Genomic DNA, 24978 nt, shown 5'->3' with positions numbered 1-24978 from the left:
AGAAAAAAAAAATGTAAAATTCACAGTTAAAAATGAAAAGTTTTTTTTTTTTCAGGGGCAAGCCCCCTGTATCTCCATTTCATACGCATACATACAAACTCACACACATCCTGCCTCTGTGATTGCTGTACCATGAAGAAGGGAAGTATCTTTGAAGTATCTCTTAAGTATCTCTGAAATAACATTTTCAGAGTGAATGAATGTTTCCCTAATCTTATTTTTTTCCTTTTTTGACCCTAAGCATAATCCTTTGCTGGGTGAACCTCCTGACTCCTTGGGAATATGACCTTATGTCAACTCAGTATTAGCCCCAGGGAGTAATGGATCCTAGTCCTTCTATATTGCACAGCTTATAAACAAAGAGATTGTGTCTAGATCTAAGGATGTTCTTGTCCCCCTTTACTTAGCCCTCTTTAAGCCAGTCATTGAGTGTAATGCTCCCTTTGGCATGTATCTGTTCAAGCACATCCAGCAACTGGAATGCCCACAGTGATAGCTTACTAAAAGGATACAAGGCCTAGACAACATGTTCTACATGGACTAACTCAAAGCCCCGTCACTGTACTCTGTATCCTGCAGACTGCTAAGAGGTGATCTGTGTCTAGGCATACAAGGCATCCTCCAACCCATTACTGATGGATTTACTGCACATCATAGAGTGAAATGGCATCAGAGGTAATCAGTCTAGGGATCTAAACCTCTTCTGCAACAGCAACAAAATGGTTTGGAGGGACAGGTATATCTCACAGAGGATAACATTGTGTGGAGCAGATGCCCTATCCACATAAATCAAAGCTCATCCTTGTCCATATTCAAGTACAACTTGGATCTATGGGGTGGTAAACAGAATATTTATCCCAGGACTGCCTCCTGTACTACTAATGGACAATGGCAACTTCTAAATTGTTTATCCCTTGCTTGAATCCCGTCAAATTATTTGTGGTATGATCCCAGTTAATCTTATTGGGGTAATGTATAATTATCAACCATGGAATGGATAACACCAGTCTAACAGCAAATGGGATAGGTTAATTCAAGCACTAAAAGTGAAATTAACTTGGCTTAAAATGGCCTTCAAGGGCAGCTAGTCTAGTATTTTCCTAAGAACCTACATTGAGATGGAAGCATGGAGCCATGAGCCATCATTTGTGTGATGTCAGCCTTGGTCACTAGCCATGTCTTGAGACCATTGTCACTGTCTCGCTGTATTACCCTGAGATGACTTATGACTTTCCTGGCCTCCATTCGAGGTCACACATGGATTAGGTTCCCCCACCTCTCTCTTGGCATAGGAGAGCTATCCATTGTCCCTTTCATCCTATACCCTACCCTTGGACAAACCCTGCCAATGGCCCACATCTGTTTATAAACCTGGGTCAGTGGCATCATTGATAGATCTGCTTCATTGCCATCAGATAGGATGTAATCACACTTACATTTGTCCTCTTCCAAGGAGTACACTTAACTTCCTTGAACATACAGCAGAAAACCCTATTTTATAATCCTTGATAATATTATTTTAATGTATCTTGTTGGACTAAATGATTTTTTAAACAATGGAAAGAATCTCCTTCACTGAGTAGCTTTCTTAGGCTTGAGACTCTTGGTGATCGGAATAATGATTTAATCTATTAAAAACAGTTTCAAGCAAATCTGTGGAGCAACCTCACAGAATCACAGTAAGCAGTAGTGTTTAGGCAGATTGGTAGATGGAGAAGTGACAAGTTGATAAAATAGATAAAAAATGTGTGAGTTCTTTTTGTGTAGAACATTGTAATACAAATTAAAAATGTTTTTCTCTTTTCCTGTAGGAAATACATTTGTAAGCCTAATACATGGTGAACCCTGTTTATTTATTTGTTACTGTTAAAATAGTGATACAATTGCATAAATGTTTGGTGTATTAATAAGGCTGGAGATGAGCTAGAAGGATCAGCAGCCTCATGTTGGATGTGGGCTGCATCACATGATATGCAATAGGTTTTAAAGACATAGATTCCAGACTGTAAGGTAAGTAAATGATCCTGTTTTGTTTTTGAATTGTCAGGTCAGTACACATCTTAACTGCCCTCCAGCCACAAATTAGTTCTTTGGATTTTATTTTTATGTTTATTTGGCACCAAATGAACACTGCAAACCAATTGTGCTAAGTTAAAAAAAAAAGCTTCTTCAATGTAAATCTGGTGTTCCAGTTTACCATTTATTTAAAACTGTCCCAATCACATGAGACAGATCACATATCCCCTTTTCCGGGAGTGGAGTTATTGCAAACAGAAATGCATCTGTCCAGATCCCCCCTATATTTCAAAGCGGGCCTTCACAATGAAGGAACAAATGGGATCAAGTCTGTTATGGCTGGTAGACATAGACATAAAAAAAGACAAAAATTAGAACTGAATCTTTTACTTTATCCTTGAGACCATTGGAAACCAGTGCAGATTTTCCAAAGCACTGTCAGGATGTGGTCATAAAGGGAGATCCCCGTTAGTAGTCTGGATACAGAGTCCTGCATCAGGTGAAGGAGGTCAAGGTCAAGGCCAATGCAGAGTCTTGCAAGGAAGTGGGAATTGCACTACCGTAGGTTGGAGGATATCAGCTCATGACCATAGTTCCCCACTAGGGGAACAATATTTTGGATCTTGCCCTTACTAATATGGGGGCATATTGCACCTTACTTTGCATAGCTTCATCACTTGTTAATTTTGACCATAAAGACATCTTTTTCGATACAGAATTGAAACCAGAGACCCCTTCAACCCAAGGTACCTGTAGAAATTTTATTAAGAGAAATTGCTTATTCTTAAATGATACATTGCCAAGCATTAAATCCCCACCAGATGCAGTTAAATCCACTGACTATGTGGAAGCATACACCACCACACTATACCAGCATGCAGATCACATCATAGATGCAGCTGTACCCTGTAGGAACAAGTGCAGGGCAAACCTCAGAAACAAACCCACATGCTGGAACCATAACAATCAAGCTTTGTAATAAAAGGAAGAGAAGTTTGACCAAATATAAAAATAATTCATAGAATTACAGAGTCCTAGTTATTGAAATAAACAAACAACTAAGGTGCTTACTAAAATCCACCAAAGCCAAGTTTGAGACTGAAATATCTAAGTCAAAGACGATCATAAGGCCTTTTAATTTTGTTCATAATATCAGAAGCGCACAACACAGCAATGAGCTGAGCTGATTGTGAGTGGTGTTACCTGCACTGATGCTGAAGATATACCAAACCTATTGGCAGATAAATTCAGCTCAACTTTACCCATTTCCCTTCCATCTCTTCCCCAAAATGTACCTGAAACTGGCTCGCTTCCAGCTATCACACAAGACCAAGTCCTAAAAATGCTATCAAAAGTTAAAAATACTGCATTAATGGGGGCTGATAATATCCCTGGATGCATCAGAAATTGTCTGAAGCAAGATGTAGCCAACTCCCGAACAATACTGCTTAATCTCAGCCTCCACACAGGCTTTGTACCAAGTGAATGAAGAACAGCTGCAGTCATTCCCTTCACATGGGAGGACCTTCCATAGTCCCAGGAAATTACAGACCCATAAGTCTGGTGAAGCCTCAGCCAAAGAAATGAAAAGACTTATCATGGAACTAATCTATATGGACATAGGAAACCCACAAACACTGGACCCATCTCAGTTTGGATTATTCAAGGGCAAGTCATGCTTACTTAGCCTGGAGGATTTTTTTGAAAAGGCCTGCAAAGCAATGGATGAAGGTAAAATGGTATGCACCACATACCTTGATCTGGCAAGAGCTTTTGAACAACATGCGTTCAGTCTCATAACAAAGACATTCTATATTCCTCAAGCTTATAAACAATGGGATTGTATAGATCTAAAGATGTCATTATCCTGCTTTACTCTGTCCTCATTAGTTCAGTTATTGAATATAGTGCCCCTTTAGCATGCATATGTCCAGATACATGCTACAGCTGGAACACCTACAGGGATAGTGGGATCATATCATCCTTTGGTTGATAATTATATATTACCCCTAATGAGGAAAACTGAGATTATACCATAAATACTGTGAGGGGACCAATGCATGGGGTAAAGTATTTACGAGCTGCCTCTGTCCATTAGTATTAGTGGGGGCAGTCCTGGGGGTAAATTTTCTGTTTCCCATACAGAAATTAAAGTTGCTCTTTAATATGGACAGGAATTAATTTTATTTTATGTGGATGAGGAGTCTGTTTCAATGTAGCTGTATTCTCTATGAGATGTAACTTACCATCCAAATATGTCTGCTGCTGCTGTTGTTGCAGAAGAGGTTTAGATCCCTAGACCCAGTATTTCTGATGCCATCTGACTTGCTGGTGTGCAGTTAAATCCATTAGTATGAGGCTGGAGGATGTCTTGGATGCCAGACACAGGTCATCACTTAACAGTCTTTAGGATAAGTATGCTCTAAAAGGATGGTATTTTGCATGTTGTCAGATGCACTTGTTGGATCAAGAAAGAACAAGATGGGTGCAAGACATGATTTCCAGTAATCTAGAGGAAAGAATAAGTCAAATGTACTCAGGGCTGATTAAAATAACTGAAACACTGAAGGAGTATGTCAACTCAGATAACAAAAGGCTGGCTAAAAAGGGAAGAGGCTTTAAACAGGTATTTTAAATGATGTAATGAAACTGCAAAAATCAGAGAATGAAATGAAGAAAAGGCGGGCTGAGCATGAGACTGCTCAAGAAGAGATGTTTCAAAAATTAATAGAATTAGAGAACAGAACATGTAGAAAAATCCGGAGATTTTCTGCTGTACCAGAGCATCTGGAAGGAACAGACTGTATCAATTTTATGAAAGCACAAATAAGCAACTGAACTGGTAGTACGCAGCAGGAGTTGTTAATTGAAAGGTCATGTCATGTGTATGCTCCAAACGTGTCAATGAGAAAATAGCCTAGACATTTAATAGTAAAGATGGAATCCTGCCAGCAGAAATAGTTGATTCTGGCAAAACTGTGACAGAAGGACAAAGTACTTAAAGTGGGAGACTGTAGAGAGTTTGTGGAAAATGATTACTTACTATATACCAGCAGAAGAAGAGTAAATTTACTGCAGTAATCAGGGAATGTCGAGAAGCAGGAGTGAGATACAAACTGCTGTATCCAGCTATTTTCAGAATATTCTCTCCTGGAGGGTCAACATGTTTTGATACAGAACATGCAGTCATGCAAAGGAGGAAATACAGAAGTTTGTAGAGCAAAAGGTGAGCTATCAAACAGAAGGAGAATTTGCTTCTTGTTCTTCTGGTAGTAAAGTCCATTGAGAAATAGTGCCAGTGAAACCTTTTCCAGTGTTTCGAAAGTAAATGCATGAGAGACCAGAAAAAGCGCAGCAGTTGACTAGAAGAACCAGGAGTACACTGGAAGTGCAGCAGAGACTGGATATGGGAGAGGGAAGTCAACTGAAAGAAAAATAGCAACTTAGAAATTGACAAACACATGGGATTATGGAGCATTAAATTATGTGTGTGATACATGACAAAACAAGAAAACCAGGAATTATTGAACTTATTTGACTTTGTTAAACTTGTAGGGGACTTCAAAGCATATGCCCTACTTTGTCATTAATGTTTGGAAGAAAATTTAGGAGAGGGGAAGAGGAATGAAAGAGTTAACTGTAAGTAAAACAAAATTTTGTTCTTGGCAGCAGATTTTTATAATGCATGATATAACCTGCATGCCATAAAGTAAAGCTCTCTCAGTTATTTACAAATGTAATAGACATATTAAAGTAAACAGGTACCCCTGTTTTTTTCCATCTTTCTTTCTCCTTGTTCAGTTTTAAGAAATGTAGGCATTAGTGTAAAAAGAGAAGAAAGTTTTATAGAAAAGAAAATGATATAAGCAAAATTGATATGCTTTTTCTTACTCTTGCATGGGGGAATGACTGGATTAAGGCCATTCACTTGATCTAATTACAAGTATTAAGGGAAACAGATAAAAAAAGAACACTGAATATGATAAAAAAAAGTTTTCCTCTAGCAAATGAGATAAAACTTTGACAGAAGGATAAAGCACTAAAAGTGGGAGACAGTAGAGTGTTTGAGGAAAATGATTACTCCTCTTTTGCCTGGTGTATAGTGAGTAGAGTAGAAGCAACTATGTATCTAATTATTTTGTCTCTGTGGAGACAATCTGATAAGGGGCAATAAAAACAGAATACTTTCTTTCAATGGCTGGGAGATGATGTTTTTTGAAAGCATTCAAGTGTTCTTATCTGGGAGAGAAATCAACATAAGACAAAAGCCGACAGCACTTAATGGAAGTAGAAGTACAGTCTGTACCTTGTGTTTTAGCATGGATAACCTTTTATAGGCTAATCAAAATCTATGAGTATGGCTATCAGTTTGGGACATCTGTTCCTATTAGGGGAGTTAAACTTCAATATCTGAAGATCTATACAGTTTTTGTGTGTTAATGTTGAGTTAATATGATTTGGGGTGTTCTGGGGTTTGTGTTTTTTTTTTGTTTTTGTTTGAGGGTGTAGGTTTAAATGGATATGACAAGGAATAACTGTACAAAAGATCAACTTCAAAGCATAATGACAACACTTTGTATAATATTGTTAAATGTGAATGGTCTCACAGATGTATACAAAAAAGAAAGCATAATGAACTGTATTAAAAATGCAGACTGCAAATAGCTATGCTACAGGCAAATAGCTATGCTACAGGAGACATATTTGGAAAGAACTGAATATGTGAATTTTGTGGGAAAGAATTTCAGGATGGTTATTCAGTGGAATATCTGGGACAAAGGAAAAGGAGAGTATTTATAAGAATTGCAAGAGAATATCCAGTACTGATAGAAGAGGAATAAAAAAAATGATCTTAGATTTGTGGTAATAAGGGGCTGCTGGCAAGGGGGGAAGATGACAGTGGCATAAGTTGGTACTAGGCTATCGGCCCTAGGGCTTATACAAGCCTAGCCATAACAATTCCCTGGCTATTTCTTCCCAGACTCTTTACTTCCCTGGACCCCTGTCTAGCAGGGTGACTGACGTGATCCACAGGGTGAATTTCCTTTCTCCCATCCAATCATCAAGGTTCCTTTTGAAGAGGGCATATATTCATGTTACACATAAAACTGCTATAATAGAGTTTTCAGCAGGGAATATTAGTGATAGGTGTCAACTGAAATTTGATTTGTATCAGTGAGGACTTATGGGGGGGCAAGAAGGGAAAATATAACAAAAAAAGGGTTGATTTTTGAAGACACTTATGAAAATATTTGCCATGGAAGATGTGAATTCAGTAGTAGGAGTTCAGAGTGAATTTACATATTATTCCCCAGTAAACTGGGCTAGGCTAGACAGAAATTATATTTCACAGAAAAATGTGCATTTAGTTTAAAGTTTTAATATGCATCCAATAACTATTTCAGATCACGCACCAATAATAACTAAAATAAAAGTGCAGGGTAGTGAAATAAAAATGAGACACTGGCACTTTCCCACAATTGTGTTAAAAAGAGAGGAATTTAAGGAATTAGTAGTAGAAATTATTTGGGAGTTATTATGGAAGATAGAAATTTCTTTTGAAAATATAGCTAGGGAATGGGATAAAATTAAAGTGGAGTTTAAAAATAGGGTGGCAATAAAAGAAAAAGAGACCTGGTTAAGAAGTAACAAGAATTGTTTAGAAGGACTGACAAAGGTTAAAGTACTGAAGAATAGGGAGAATCTCACCGAGCAAGAAGAGGAGCAATTGCAGAATGCTAAACAGAAAATAAGGGATTACCTCAATAATATGCATGAGTTTAGAAAGACTGCTGTTAAGAAACTGTTTTTTTTTTTTTTAATAACTCCAGAGCACAAAAACTTATTAGCACAATAACTCAGGCAACAGAAAGTAGAAAGGGTTGTTGCCGGGCTTAGGGAGCCTATAACAAGGAATATCACCAGAGATCCTGTAGAAGTACTAGAAATATTTAGAATATTTTATGAAAATCTGTATAAAGCAGAGAAGTCTGGAAATCAAGAAAAAGTGCAAATGGAAATATTTATAGAAGAATTAAATATGCCAAGCTTTGAAGCAGATAAAGCTCAATTACTAACAGTTGGGACTGGAGAAGATGAGATAAAAATGATGATGTGGTTCAGTCTACAGGAAAATCCCCAGAAATGGGTGGTATTCCTCTGGAAGTTTGGAGGCAAGGATATACTTGGTATGGTAGTCAAGAAAAGCTGGCTTTATTTGCAGATTATTTTATACCTGAAAAAAAAACAGAAAAAGGACATTTCAGTGTTGTGGAACATTTTGTCACAGTTTGAAGTCTTTTTGGGATATAAAATTAATAAGATAAAATAAAGGCTATAGCCGTAAATTATGTGTCCACACATGAATAGGTTCAGCATTGCCCATATTTATGGAGGCACAAGAAAATGAAGCATTTAGAAGTGTGGATTAAAAAGGATTCTTTTATAGCAGCTGAAGGATATGTGGGAAGAGACTAAATAAAAGATAATATAAAAGCTAAGGAACTAGACGCTTGTGTTAATGGATATGGATAACAAGATACTAGCAATGAAGATGGTTTTAGTCCCTTTAGTTTTATTTACAGGATAGGCATATGCTTATCCACTAAAAGAGAAGTTGTGGAAAGTAAATAATAAAGAGATGAAGGATTTTATCTTGGAGAGGAATGGGGCAAGGGGCAAGTGAAATAAGTCAATCCTTCCAGTAGAAGAAGGTAGTTAAGGATTACCTGATTTGTACCGATATTTTAGAGCTATCCATTGAAGGCTTATGTACATAACACAAGTAGAAAGCTATAATTCAAACTGGAAAGGGATGAAGATAAAGTGGGGAATTCAAGAAATAAGAATAGAGTGGGATTTTGGATGCAGATTCTTAAGGAGAATAACAGTCGTACAGAATATTTTTATTCATAAAGTAGCACAAAGTGTTGTAAGAACTAACCCAACACCAAAATGGAGATAGGAGATTTTTTCCAATAGGGATGACTGTAATTAGCGATGTAGAGAATGACAAAGTGGGGGCTGGAATTTACTGGAGAAAACTGGTAAAGGTGTCGGGAGGGAATAACTAGAGAGGGGAAGGTAATAGAATAGGAAGAGGCCGAGAGGACATTTGGACTGCAGGTTAGAAATGCATTCCCTATGAGATTGATATCAGAGTACAGGCAAAGAGTAAAGGGTAGAGGAATCTTAAGTCAAAGACTTTTAGGGGCTTTCTTCAAAGGTTTGGACACCAACTCTGTCCTTGAAGCTGCTACTTGATCTGTTCACACTAACAGTGGCTAAGTTCATCAATGAGTGCAAACTGAGTGTAGTTGTCAAACCAGCAAAAGATACAAATTCCCTTCAAGTGGAACTATTAAGCATTAAGACCTGGTGCAGTGAGAAAGGGCTCAAACTAAACACTAAGAAATTAACTATCATCTCTTTTGGTAAACAACAAATTGCCCACTACTTGCTGCATCAGTGATATTCTACTCTCCAATGAGTCTGTCATTGGAGATCTAGGTGTCTGGGCAGAGGACTCCCTCTGCTTTGATCACCATGAAGTGACTGTAGCCATGAAGTCCTTATATGTATGACAGTCAGCAAGGGAATCTCTTGCAAAATCATGGAAGTTATTGTTCCCATATGCTCTGCCTCAGTTACTCATTATTGAATAAAATGCACACTATCTCACTACTTATATTAAAAAAACTTGAGAGACTGTAGAGGTTCATAACAGAAATCTTAGTTATCATAAATGGTTGGAATCAATCTCCCTCTACTCAGTGTCATAGAAACTCATGAGAGGAGACCCATGCCTTGCTTTCTGTGTACTTGGGGATCCTATTGTCCAAAACCTCATTTTTCTCAGTGTGTTAAATAGTGTAGCCAACACTAGAACAAGACATCTCAATACCCATCAGAGAATAAATTAAACTAAATTGAGAGATAAGTTTATCACCCAGTGCCTCTTCTTGCTCTGGAATAGACTCCAAGTGGATGTCAGGCAGTGCGATTCCTTGTTGGCCTACACAATTGGATGGGTAGTCTAAAGTACACTCTGAGACATATGTAGGCCATGCCCTCCTTGAAAAGGGTAGAGCCTGTGGATAGATTTTGACAAGACATACATCGCCTCTGGTCTAATATATTTGTATTTTCTACCATGTAAAATGCATACAGTACAGAATATGTGATTGCTTTAAGTGGAAATGTAGCAGAGATGTTAACAAATAAATACAATTATTTATGTCGTGCAGAAGGATGGAGCCCTGACTAAATCTCAGCTACGCCTGAATTCATTTGGCAGCTCAAACATTTGAACAGCCAAGCAGGGAAATGGGAGAGAGTGTCAGTTGCTAGCTCATCCATCTGCATGTGAACATGGGTTTCTGGCTTAATGTGTCACTGTTGTCTGGTAGAAGTCTGATGGTATTATTAGAGGGAGAAAAGGCAATGAAATGGGTGCTACTACCTTTTCAAACATTGTTGCATAGCTGGAATTTAGTTTGTGCATGTGGTAACACAAATGCCTTTGTGAGTGTAGCATTACAGGCACTTGCCTTGACAGGGATACCACTGCCACTAAGGTGGGTTGGATTAGGGTATAAAAGACCATACCTACCAGCATGATGTTTCACTGTGGGCCATCTCTTGCTTCCACTGTAGCAGTTTACTTGAGTATGGAGAAATTAAAGAATTGGTCGGGGGGGGGGGATAGTGGAAAAAGTTGTAGTAAAAAAGAATAAATAATGTATCAGACCATATTATTTGTGTGACTGCTACATGGGCATCCAGGCATGCATTCTCTAAATATTACCAACATAGATGTATAGTCTAGAAGCAGAGCAGGATTTGCCATTGTTGTTTTGCAGGACATGCTTTAGATGACCACCCATGTTTTGGAGCTGAGGATGCACTGCGTGGTACTCCGCTAGTCATGTAATGATTTCCTGCAGCAATGATCCTGGGGATAATATTGTTATAGTTCTGTGAGGCTATTCAGTATAACAATAGATTTTCATATAAAAGGATCAGTGCTGAGGAGTGGGCTTCCTCCTGTTAAACCCTTGATTCTTTGCCGTTATTGGGTTCTGTGGCCAAAGGTGGTCAAAACTTGTTATGGTGGTAATCATATGACCTGCTGATGGATAGATGGATATCAGCAATGATTAATACTGTCAAGTTAAAGAATGAATTCTTCTTCTATGCAGTATTAATGGGGGGGGGTTCTCTAGATATGACCAGTTAAGACCAGGAAGTAGCTGTGACAGTCGCTGAAGCAAAGGCCTGTTGGGAGGAGTTTGGTGAGGCCATGGAGAAAGACTTTCAGATGGCATCAAATAGGTCCTTTCAAACCTGTGGTTCAGGAGTGGTGGAATGGATATTGCCCAGGCTATTCTCAGCAAGGATGGTGAGATGCCACCATCAACCCGGGGCATGGTTGGGAGGTAGAAGTAGCACTTTGAGGAACTTCTGAATTGAGTCAACATACTCTGCTCTTAGGAGGCAGTACCAGAAGTAGATGGCGATATTGTATCCATTTCTGTAGATGAAGGCACTGTGCTGATTAAACAACTCCATAGTGCCTTTAGGAGTGGCTGAAATCCATGTGGAAGTACTGAAGGCACTGGATGCTGTTGCTGTTTAGTGGTTAACTTGTCTTTTCAATGTTACATTTAAAGTGGCAGTAAGTCTGGAATGGCGTACTAGTGGGGTTGGTCCCCTATTTAAAATGATGAACAGGAAGGACACCAGGATGAGGAGAGAGTCCAATTGGGCATTCCTAGACTTGGAGGAAACATATGACAAGGTCCCAAGAAAGCTGATCTGGGCAGTACTGTGGTGGTTTGAAATCCCAGACACATTGGTAGAATTAGTGCAGGCTATGTACAAGGACCAGATGACTCAAGTAAAAACAGTGTTCGGCCTCACAGAGGGTTTCCCAGTGGGAGTGGGTGTACACCAGGGTTAAGCTGTGAACTCACTACTGTTCATACTGGTGATGGACTACATTAGCACATAGGTCAGAGGGGACAGTTCAACAAAGTTGCTGTATGCAGACAATATGGCATTACAGGCAGACTCTGAGCTAGAATTTCAGCAAAGGATAGGAGAATGAAATGCAAAATTGAAGGCACATGGGATGAAATTAAGCACAGATAAGACTTTGGTAATGGCAGCAAACTGGAGAAATCAGAAGAAGCTGAGAATAGAGAGAGAAAGTAAGATAGTGGAACAGGTAAACGGCTTCAGGTATCTGGGAGGGGTGGTTGAGCAGTAGGAAAGTCTAAATGAAGAGGTCAAAGCTAGAATCAGAGGGACTGCAGCCAACTGGCATAGAGTGTCATGTGTAGCCTATGACAGAAGAATGCCAAAAAAGCTGAAAAGTAAGGTGTACAAGACAGTGGTGCAACCAGTACTACTGCATGGTACAGAAACCTGGGTAGTAAAGGTAGAACAGTTAAAGAAGCTAGAGGTGATGCCAATGAAGTGCCTGAGAAGGGTGGTGGGATGGACACTGTGTGAAAGATGAAGAAATGAGACATAAGAGCAGAAGCCAAAGTAGCTCCAATTGCAGAAAAGATCAAAGAGAACAGATTATGGTGGTTTGGACACATGCAGAAAAGCAGAAGACAATTTGGTGAGGAAGATTTGGGACAGAAAGGAAGAAGGTAAGAGGAAGAGAGGACATCCAGCAAAGAGGTGGATGGATTGTGTGAAAGAAGATCTGCGACAGTCAGGCATGATTGTTGAAGAAGGCAGGAGTGTGGAACTGAATTGAGAGAGTTGGCGACAGTTAACGCGATACCCCGAACTCCTGTAGAAAAAAATGGGAAAAAGAGGGCTGATGATGGTGATGATGATGAACAGGACAGTCTGTTCCAATTAAAGAGGAATCAAACTTTTGAGCTTTCCTGGGAAAACCAATGCCAGGGTGCTAGAAACGAGACTCCATCTGATGGCAGAGCCTTTGATTCAAGATTAACAATGCAATTTCATCCTGGCCATGGAACAGTGGGATCAGCACTTTGCCCTTGTATAGGTCCATAGGTTTATAGGTTGATACTAGGCTATCTGCCCTAGGGCATTTATAAGTCTAGCCAGAGTGTGTTTGGCTTTCGCCACCCTTTTAGATTAGTTGACTGTGCCTCTGTATAGTAGGTCACAGGAGATAGCCCTTTTAAGGTTAGTTTACTGTGCCTCTGTCTAGTAGGGACTCAGAAGAGATCCCAGAGGTAAACCTAGCATCTCCCATCCACTTGTCAATATTTCTCTTGAAGAGGGTCATTGAAGGGCTCTGACTAACATTGACTGGGATTTTGTTCCAGAGTGAGGGGAGCCTCTGGGATATGAATCTGTCCCTCCAGCATGTCCTATTTATTTCTGTGCTGAGGTTTAAGTCCCTGGAGCGTGTAGCTCTAAGGGATTTGGATTTCCTGAGGTGGAGCATGTCTGTTAATTCTGGGTTGGACATGGCTTTATACGTCAGGCACAGATTGCCTCTGAGTAGGCGGTAAGCAATTGAGTAGAGCTGGAGTTTCTTTAGCCTAACTGCATAGGGCATCTGTTTGAGTCCCTTGATCCTCTTGGTGAGGTACTTTTGGGGTCTTTCCAGTTGCTGCAGGTGTCGGGTAAGGTACATCCCAAATGAGGCATTGTATTCAATTATGGGCCTGATGAGTGATGAGTAGAGGGGCACAATGACCTCTCTTGATCTAGATGTGAACCCTTTCCTGATAAGGTGGGCTATATAGAAGGTCTTTCTAACCACTTTGGCATGTGATTGTCAAAGGAGAGATTGCTATCTACTTGGGTCCCCAAATCCCTAATTGCTTCTTCCGTACTTAATGGATTACCACCTGTGTGGTAATTTGTGGGCAGTTTGTTTTTCCCAAAGGGGATGACTATGCACTTTTTGGCATTTAGCTTTAGGCCATGGCTCTGGCACCAGTTATCCATCTCTGTGAGACCCTTTTGGAGGATGCTTGTGTCAGTCGGTGAGTCGATTATGGCACCTAGTTTGCAGTCATCTGCAAACTTGGTCAGCCATAGTCCTCCCGTGTTAGCCTGTACCTCAGAGAAATATATACCGAACAAGAGAGGTCCCAGGACTGAGCCTTGTGGGACGCCACTTGTAACTGGTTTAGAGTCTGACATGGCACCTGCAATTCTGACCATGTGGGTTCTATCCCTGAGCCAGTTTGCAACCCATCTTGTGACATAGGGGTTGATATTTAAGCTGGTGAGCTTATTTATGATGCCCGAGTGGGATATTGTGTCGAAGGCTTTTGCGAGGTCCAGGTAGGCTGTGTGGACTACCTTCCCTTCATCTATGGCCTTGGTGACTGTTTCAGGTTCAAGAGGCAAGATCTGCCCTTAACAAAGCCGAATTGGGTAGGATCCAGTGTTTGGAGGTTCCCAATGTCTTTGTTTATGAGTTCCATGATGATACGCTCCATAACTTTGCAGACCAGGCTAGTCAGGCTTATAGGACGATAGTTTCTGGGGTCTGTTGTGGCACCTCCTTTGTGGAGTGGGACCACTGTTGCTGTACGCCATTCCTTGGGTACATATCCTATAGTAAGGCTGAGATTGAACAGTGACTTTATGTGAGGGTTCAGTTCTTCTTGGAGCTCGTGTAAGACACAGCCCGGGACACCGTCTGGTCCCATTGATGCTGTGTTTTTTGCTTTGGAGAGGGCAGCTCTCACCTGTGCATCTGTGATGTCAGAGAGGCTACACTCTGTTGGGATAGACATTTGCTCTTTTGGGGGGGGAGAAGTTTGCACTGAACCTGTCTGCCAGGATGTTGGCAATGTCTGTGGGTTTAGTGTATTTTTTGTCATTTTGCACTAACTCAGAGCATATCTGGGAGTTGCCACCCAGGTTCCTGACATGAACTAAAGAAGGCCTTGTGATTATCTTTAGCATCTTGTGCAATTTTTCTTTCGAAGCTGGCCTTAGATGATTTTATGAGGGATCGTAGTTTCTTGCTAGTACTGATCAGAGATGCCTTCCCTTTTTGTGATTTTGCTCTATCATGTAGTAGCTTCCTCCTTCTGTTGTATAGCTTATTTATGACTGGGGTCCACCAGACAGGTCTCCTGCCTTTGGAGGAGTGAGTCTTGGTTTTATTTGGGATAGCACGATCCATGTATTCCTGTAGGTATCCATAGAATGCGTTTGTAAAGGATTCTGCGGTTTGGGCCGTATTTTCCACTGGCCCAGGGGCTTTGAAGGATTCCAGCTCAGTTTTGAGAAGTGTGAAGTTTGCTTTTGAGAAGTTTTTCACTGTGGTTTCCTTGGCTGGGGGTGGGGACAGGATATGGATGTCCAGTGAGATTAATTTATGGTCAGATCTTTCCAATGAGGGGTATACCTCTGGTATGGAATATAGAGTGCCCATGTTGGTGATGATCCGGTCCAATATGTTTTCCCCTCTTGTGGGAGTGGTGACCAGTTGTTCCATAGCATTTGAGTTTATAAATTTTAGGAACCGTTGGGCGAGGGTGTTGGGGCTTGAGTAGTGCTCCCAGTCTATGTTTGGGTAGTTGAAGTCACCCAATATAATGGTGTTTGGAGAGACCTTCATATTCTCCAGTGTTCTCAGGAAAGCCGAGTGGGGTTCCTGAGTTTGGGAGGGTGGTCTGTAGCAGGCTACAAATTGAAATGCAGTTTTGCCTACTGTTAGTTGCACATGGATGGTGTCCGATGCTTCGTGCAGTGCCACTAACCTGGAGGTGTGGGTATCTTTGATGGCTATGGATACTCCCCCTCCTTTTGTCTTTCGGTCCGAGTTTTGGGGCCGAAAAGCATGGTATGAGGGTGCTGGGGTGCTCTCGGGAGCCTTGAACCAGGTTTCTGTTACTGCACAGATATCGATATTCTCCATACTGAGGAGAGCCTCGAGTGTGTGCATCTTGAGGTTTAGACTTCTGGCGTTAAGCAGCATTACCCTTAGTTTCTTTTTCCTTGTGTTGTCTATGGAGGTGGGTTTGTCTTTTGAGCCTTGTCTAAAAAAGGCACTATGGGGATGGCAAGAGCCTTAGCCAGTATTCAAAAGCCCAGGGGTGACAGGTGCAAGCTGTCCCTAGCGAAGCAACGTGTCTTGTCGAGCATGTCATCCCAGGCTGACAGACACTGGATCCCCTTTGAATGACACCAATACTTTAGCCAATTGTTAAAATTGATCATTTTGTCTTTATACTGTGGCATCATTCTTGGTGAGGGTTAGATTCTACTCAAGGTCAGGGTCCTGGGCTACATGATCAGAGAGTTCCTCTATGTCTCTTTTCATGTAGTCCAGGGAGGTACGTCTCAGGTCATTCACACCAGCATGGACAATGACGGAGACATATTTGTTCTTGCTTTGGAGTGACCTGAGTGCTTGTGCTATGTGGTGGATCCTGGCACCCGACAGGCAGCTTACAGTGACCTTCTCCTTGTTCGGCCTGGTGAGTGGAACGTCAGTGTGTCTGACAATAGAGTCACCTATTACAAGTGTATTAGGTGTGTTGTTTAGCCTTAAGGGCTGTGACTGTGTGGCACACTGACTTTGTGAACTATGTGATACGTATATATTGGGGATGATAGGAATTTGTCTGTCCTGCCTGGCTTCCTGTTGAAATCTTGGCACTCAAAATGCCAAGTGCCGACAAGTCAAAAAAATAAATAAAATAAGACTGAAAGCACAGGGGAAGAGCGAATCTTGAAAATCGCTTTTCTCCTTTAAACGTCTTTTAGCAGGGGAGCCAGCCCCCTGCACACCCATATGGAGGGCAAGCCTCTCACAAACCCCAAACTTATGTATACCAACTCAGAGTTCACCATACCTCAGAGAAAAAGGAATATTACAAGAAATGGCATCTCGGACCTGGTATATGCAAGTCCATTCTTTCAGCCATTCAGTTTCCACTTTTTGGAATTCGCTCTAGCGGGTCCTAACATTTCAAATGGTTACTGTTCTACCTTTATGTGTTTTGTGAACCTAGAGAAGGCATGTGTGCTAGTACTACAGAATATCTCATGAGCGGTGCGAGAACAGTTTGGGCTTCTGGAGCCACTAAGTTCCTTTGGGTCTTTGTGTTTGTGCAACAAGCACTGTGTCTGCATTCTTTGTGTTAGACTGAATGCATTCATGGTGGCTGTATGACTCCGCTGGGGATATGCCTCTCCTCTCCTGTACATAATCTTCTTGCACAGGATATCAAGGTAGAGAGTGTCCAGTCTGAGGGTGTGAAGGCTACAACTATGTTATTTGTAAGTGATGATGTCTTCTTGGTGTTAAGCGACTGTGATCTTATGCTGGACTCTTTTACTGCTGAGTGTGAAGTAATTGTGATGAGAATTAGCACTTCTAAATTGGAAGCCATGATTGTCTGCCAGAAAAGAGTGGATTGCTGTCCACAGGTGCAGGGGGAACTACCACTACCTGAAATGTGTTTTATTTATGATGGAGGATAGAAGGGATTATTGGGATTGACCAGGCAAAGATTGCATCTATGACAGTACTGCAGGCATTGTTCCAGACTATGGTGATGAAAGGGCTTAAGTCATAGAATGAAGTCCAGTTTACTTGTCAGTTTATGTCCTCATCTTAACCTGTAGTCAGGAACTTTATATAGTGATGGAAAGGAATAAATCACAGACAACAAGCAGCATTGCTGGAGTTACAGTAGTGTGAGAAGCTCAACGTTCTGTGATGATCTTGCTTGGAGCCATTGCTCCTTAAGAATGAGAAGAGCTAGTTGAGGTGGTCTGGGTATCTAGTACCAGGCACAACCCACTGGGAGGAGACCCTGGAGCAGATGGGTTATGTTGGAGGATTATATCTCTCAGCTGGTCTACAAACACTTAGGAATCACCAGGCAAAGAAGAAGAAGATTGTTTGAGGGGATAAGGAAGTTTATTTTGCCCTATCACAACTACCCTCACCAGGACAGGCAGTTTAGAAGATGGATGGATGCATGTATGGGCATAAGGCTTTGTAATAGACTTTATATCACATTGAGTGTTATGGGGTTTGGGGGTTTTATTACATATAAGCATTGCTTAATTATGCGATATGTAGAGTTGTTTTCTTTCATCATTAGTTAATGAAGATGTGAGAGAGTATGCTGTTACTTTTTTTATTATGACATTTACCTTAGTTTGTTGATACTTGACAGTTTTAGGACCTACAGTTTTGAACTCTGTTTGCCTTTTCCTGGGCACCAAAAAAGAGGAGAGGAAGATGTGTGGTGTAGTCTGTGTTATAACCAGGCTAAGTTGTATGACTGTGGTATGAGGTTGCAGCAATACATAGACATAGGATCACCCCTACTATCCTCCAACTTCTGCAGAGATTTCTCTAGAAGAAAGACATCTCCCTTAAGCAAATTCACAGTCATATAATTTCTGACAGAAAGCATCCTGTTGTCTAAGCGCATACTCTTATCCTCACGCAACTGTAATACCTCCTCCTCTGTATTTTGTTATTCAAGCTTCAGCCTATCTTGCAAGTACACATCAGATTATAGTCAAAGTAAATATACACTGTTTTACTTTGGCAAGGTATCATAAGTCACCTAATACAAAAAACAAAAGTAATGAAGGGTGACAGTTTCCTCCCCACTTGCCCATGGTATTGTCTTTGTTCCACCCAGCTAAAAAATATCTGATACCTTTGGTCACTTTAGATTTTCCTCCAACACAACCTACAGGAAAGATCAGCATATACATTTAGGGCTTATCCATCCACACACTTTGAACCGTAAAATCCCATTCATTAATTTCATGACATCCATAGAATATCACGTACCATTTTAGATGTTAAGTATTGTATAAGAGTGTGTATTTTTGCACTGAATATCTCCTGTATTGTATAAACTATTTGGTTGCACTTGGTAACTTTTATTAAGGTAATTTTAGTGTACTATATAGTGATTTCCCTGTGTGTCTTGTCTGAAAAGCTCTACAATTTCACTCATTTGTAGGGAACTGCAAGTCTAAAGCATCTCTCTAATTCTTCTGCAGGTCACACCATCCACTTAAGTATATTACAGTATTAAATGTTTATCTGTTGATGTTTTTTCTTATCCCCTCTATTTGATGTAATGCTTATTTTGATTTTTTATTGCTGTACACCAACCTCATGTCTGAAAATTGGCCATTTTAATAAGCCTGTCTGTCTCCCATTACCAGTGCAATGGCAGCGTAAATATAGAAATTCTGCTTAAGCAGTTATTTGTGTATCAACTAATTGTGAGTTTTTTATATTTTGTAGAGTTCAGATGTCAATACCAGATGCGTTTTTTTCAGCAGTTGAGGCAGACCAAAGTTTGCTTTGTACGTGGGTAGGAGAACTTTTCCTGGAACTCCACAATGGCACCTACACAACTCAAGCTCAGGTACTGAGAGTTTGTTGATAAAAAACACACAGATGCATGTTATGTATATATGTGACACTGACAGATAGAGACAGATAGGTAGATGTTGCAATTTGGAAAATTTCTTTGAAATGCCATGTCTGCACACATTAAATTGTATTTAACCATTGGTAACCCAGAAGGCTGACCTGGCCACATTTGACCATTTTTGAACATGGTCTCAACCCAAATGTAGAGTGGATGTGGCTTAATACTTCATCTGTATTCTTTTCTTATCATTTCATTTTGATTTCTTCCCCATAGCTAAAACCTGTGTAATTGCTGGTCTCGTAATTCTAATTTCTCCCCTACAAATTTATCTATCACCTTCCCAGGCAATAATACTAACACATTAGAAGCTATCCTCAGCTACGCACTCACCTATTTAATCAGATATAAGACTGAAACTCCCAACTCAACCATTTATAGGGCAATAAGGGATAACAAAAATTTTAACCCTGATAGCTTCCAAACAGAACTTAGTGCCTGTGACTGGTCACCCCTCAAGCACCTCCCATTAGATGATGCAGTCAAATACTTTAATTCAAAATTCTTAGCAATTCTTGATTGTCATGCCCCAACACACACAATTAGAACCAGGGCTAAACCAGCCCCATGCTTCACCAAGACTACCAAACAAAAAATCATCCTAAGAAATAAACTATGGGCCAGATGGTGGTCAACAAAAAGCCCCTCAGAACAATTTTTGTTCAGACAGCTAAGAAACGAAGCAAAAAAGCCATATTGTCTGACTAAAGGAACTACTACTGCCAGTTTCAACAAACCCACCAAAATAATCCTCAAAAATTCTGGTAAGGCATTAATAACCTCCTACACCCAGACCGCTCAGGCACTCCTACTCCCTTAGGCTCTAATCACAGCAATCCCATTCAAATAGCCAACTCTTTTAACACTTTTTTCACAGAAACCATTCAATCCCTAGCCAACCAACTATCTCCTAACTCCACATCCTTTACGCCTGCCATCTCGTATAGCCCCCCTTTATTTCATTTTCATCCAGTTCCCACATCCCTTGTCTATAACCTTATTCAGAAACTTAAACCCACCACTCTTTCTGCAGACCTACTACCTGCAGAATACCTGCAAAAAGCAGCAAAAACCATAGCCTACCCCATATCCATCCTCATTAATAGAACTGTTTCGGAAGGAACCATCCCATCAATCTGGAAAATTTCTCACATTATCCCCCTGCATAAAGGTGGTAATTCCAAAGAGTTTTCCAACTACAGGCCCATAGCCATACTATCCCCTTTGGCAAAAGTAATGGAGAAATGCATTCATAAGCAACTTTTAAGCCACCAACTTGAAAATAATTTATTAGCCACCTGCCAACATGGCTTCAGACCATTTCATAGCACCACCTCTGCTCTCTTATCCTTTACTGGCTGCATTAATAGAAATCGTAATAATGACACACTATCCTCAGCCCTCTTTATTGATTTGTCAAAAGCCTTTGACATGGTTAACCACCACCTCCTCATAAACACACTTAAAAACCTGTCATTGGATGCTCTTGCTATACGGTGGTTCCATTCCTACTTAAATAACAGGCAACAGGCTGTACTATGGGAAAATACCTTATCTTCCCGCCTCCCAGTTGCCATAGGTGTCACTCAAGGCTCAATATTAGGTCCTCTCCTCTTCTCCATCTTCACAAATGTTACCTCCATTCTGTAATTCCTCAAGCTACCTGTATCCAATATGCAGACGACTCCACACTTATATGCTCAGCCACTTCCTCATCAGAACTTCAGTCCTTAACCCAAAACACCATTAGCATAGTTGAAAATTGGCTTCTACACCGAAGTCTTATCTTGAACCCTAAAAAAACAAAAATGCTACTATTCACCCCTACCCATAGAGCCTCCCCACTTAATTTACTGTTACTTCTAGCAATGGAACTATAATATCTCCTGATCCTACTACAAAACTACTTGGGGTACTTATTGATAATAACCTCACCTTTGAGCCTTGCATTAATCACACTATAAAAACAGTGAACAAAAAATTAGGTTCCCTCTACAGGATCAAAACCTTTCTGACTCCACTAGCCAAGACAACTATAGCCCGTACCCACCTTATCTCCACCCTACTATGCGCCTCGTCTATCTATACTAAATTATATAAAAGCAACCTGAATAAACTGTCTACCTCCTACAACAATATTGCTAGATTTGCAGCTGGGTCCCCCTATAGGACCCATCATTGTATCAATCTGAATCAACTAGGCTGGTTAGAATTGCCAAATCTAATACTTTTCATCCAACTAACAATAGTCCATAAGATCCTGTATCAACCTACAAATGCACCAATACTCAATACCCTAATCACCCCCTATAATAATCTCAAAACCATATGCTCATCTAACAAATTACTAGTACAAATAGCTAAATCCAGTAATTCTGCTGGTGATGCATTGTTCCCTAATACAGTGGGTAAAACCTGGAACAGCCTCCCTAATCACCTAACCTCCCTAGCCTCAGCTAACCTATTTAAAAGCAAACTAAAACCCTACCTTAAATCACACTGGTTATGCCCCTGTATCAACCCAGACTAACTACCAAACCCTTCCCTCGACACCTATCTTCTCATGAGTATAATCTTGTGTCTTCTCTATTGATAATAAAGTTAATGTGACTATACAGCAGACATATTTTGAATGATTATCCTTAGCCATCTTACACTAGGACTTCTGGTGAGACTTTACAGAATAAAAGTGTCCTTTTACATACTTTGTATGAATATCCATTGCTGTTACACACTAGCATTTTTGTGTGACATTTGTGTGTGTGACTTTATAATTAATAGTGTCTTAGACATATTTTATCAGGAATATTCAAAACTGTTTGCACTTGGATTTTTGTATTCAAATGCTAAATCCTATGAAATGTAATGTATGCCTAAGCTTTGTAATGTACCAATGCCTTTGTACATACCATTGTGTTTATAAACATTTTGATGTAAGTGGAGCTTTTCTTCCCAGGCCTCCACTGAAAATGGACATGTATCCAGTTGGACTAGCCCGGTCAACAAATGTAAAATAAAATAAATAAATAAATTTGTGGAAAGTATTTTCTTTTTGATGCCCTGTAAATATTGCCATCCACTGTCTTCAGATATTTACTTCTGGTGCTGGGGGAATGACTCCCTGCATAAATAGATCATTGCTGTCCATTATTATGTCTGTCCATTAAGCCTGTGCAGGAAAGCATGCTGGCTAAGTGGTAAGATCTCTGCCTTAGTGTTCTACGGTTCAGTCCTGACTCTCATCACTGCTACTGTGGAAGTTTTACTTGTGCTCCTTGTCTCTCTATGGGTATTAGTTGCCTGCAGGTACTCTGATTTAAACACACACACACACTATGTGTATATATTATGTATAGACATAGCAGTGGCATACACAAGAGATAACTTTGTTTCATGCAGTTTGCTTACAGTGTGAAGTCTAAAATAAAGTTCACCTCTGACTAAACTAAAAAAGCAAGTATACTAAGTGCTTAAATTCTCTTCAATAACATGGTAATGTTGCTTACAGTTGTCAGTTATTGTTGCTCTGGTCGACCAGCATTGTAAATTCAAAGGTAGGTTGTTTGTACTGCATAAATAAATCCACAAGTGAACTTGACATAGTGCACAAGTAAATCTCCTGGTACTCCTCACGTAACTCCATAGCTTCTCCCATGAGATATATGTAAATGAACCATTAACAGCATACCAATGTTTCAGCTACATAGCTTTGAATTCCCATGAATTTTACCTTTACTTTTTCCAAGTCATATTTGGTTCATTCAAGCCAACAAAACAAGTGTGTGCTTGTATGTGTGAGTGCTAGTGTTTCATCTACCTGCAGAAATGAGGAAACAAGGGACACTTCAATTATTTAGAAGCAAACTAGAAGAACAGCTGTTTAAGGACACCAAATCAAATACTGTTGCTTCCGTGACAATGGCTAGTCCTTGCAGCTCATACTATAGTCACATCTTTCTTGTAAAAATATATTTAACAATTGACATTGGTTGATTGGCTGCTGTAATTGTATAGTACTGTAAATAATATTATAACATGCATTTATAATTGTAAATAACGTACAATTGTATTGTCTATACTCCACTATTACACTGTGTGCAATTCTGTATATTATTTAGTCTGTGTATTATTTTCTGTTTGTCTTTCCACCATGGAGCCTGGGTCATGGCTGAAAAGAGAATGTTGAGTAGTCCACTTGCCCGGTTTTCCTTCTGAGTGCTTCCATATGAAACCTAGGAGAAGTTGGGGCATTAAAATGTTTAGAAAAGGAAGCATAATATACATTTTTGAATGGTGTATATCAGGAAGAGAGTAGTTACGATGATTCATTGTGGTCAGGAGCTTGCTGAAGAGCTGTTAATATGCAGCAGCAGCAGACCCCTCCAAACTTGTTCTTGCTGACCAAATACAAATATAGGTTGCATTTTAAATGTATGTTAGAAATTGTTTTCACTAAAAATAGTATCAGTCTGATGGAGCAGTCATCTTCAAGAAATTGAAGTCTAAGATTAAAGAAATGTTCGTCGTGCATACAGCTGCAGTCATAACAGATGGGTTATCCTGCCGTCAGGCGGGTCCTCGGTCGGCCAAATTCCAAAGTCTAGGTCCGGCGTCGGTTGTCGTCGCTTCTTCCCTGACGTCAGTGCGTCAGGGGTATAAAAGAGCCAGCCGACGCCATCTTCTTCAGTCTTTCTTGCCACGCGGTGCCCGAAGCAGAAGCAGTTCGCAAGTGCCGGTCGGCCATCTCCTGAGATTTACGAAAATATTTCAGCCGAAGTCTTCTTGAAAGCTAAGTACCCCGTTGGGGAAACTTTTCTTGCCTCAGACCGATGTCAGACAAAGTTAATAATTGCATTTCATGTGGGAAGCAAATACTGCATAAGGATTTCCACTCTTTCTGTATTCCTGTCTTAGGCCCAGACCATGACGTCTCGGCCTGCCGTTTTTGTGCTAGATTCAACAAACACACTATTAAGCGTCGGGCGGATTTCGTCCATCACTATTTTGGTAAAAAATTTAATTATATTATGTCGTCGGATACTCCGACTCTAGTTTTGAGTAAAAGACGCAAAGATAAGGACCGACATACGAGGACCGCGACTTCTACTGACACCACGCTAAGGCCGACTACCGGTTCTCCGGTTCTCAGCGAGGTGCCTACGCAGCCCCTGAGTACCAATGACACTTCATTACTGGTGTCTTCTGTGCCCGAGGTAGCAGGCTGCTTGGCCCCCATTCCGACTACAGATACTGACGCCACTCTTGGCGGGGAAACTCAGAGTTTAGACAGGCCTGCCATTTCTCAAGGTGTCTTCAGGCCTTCCTCCTTTTCTATTAAGGCTTTCACAAAATCTAAAGCAGCCATGAAAACTGAAAAACAAGGACCACAGACCCCCTCTCAAGGCCCCATGCCTAAAAGCAGATGCTCAAAATGGCTGAGGATTTGATTACTCTTATCAGGGGTTCTCAACCCCCCTCGGACAAAAGGCCCAGATTAGAGGAAGACTACCCTTCCTCA

The 24978-nt window shown here is 40.5% G+C and overlaps 1 protein-coding gene across 1 annotated transcript in view; it reads left to right on the top strand.

Annotated features, from left to right (window-relative positions):
- MAN2C1 (mannosidase alpha class 2C member 1) overlaps positions 1-24978 on the top strand; it is a 1630015-nt gene that overhangs the window by 812545 nt on the left and 792492 nt on the right. The window contains exon 13 of the mRNA XM_044077185.1: positions 19271-19394. Coding sequence (XP_043933120.1) covers positions 19271-19394 — 124 coding nt within the window. The remainder of the gene's footprint in view (positions 1-19270; positions 19395-24978) is intronic.

Source organism: Protopterus annectens, chromosome 7.part0 (assembly GCF_019279795.1).
Source record: "Protopterus annectens isolate FY-2018-M chromosome 7.part0, PAN1.0, whole genome shotgun sequence".
NCBI classification, from domain to species: domain Eukaryota; kingdom Metazoa; phylum Chordata; order Ceratodontiformes; family Protopteridae; genus Protopterus; species Protopterus annectens.
Note: the sequence above shows the minus strand (reverse complement) of the source record. Positions and strands in the feature narration are given on the sequence as shown.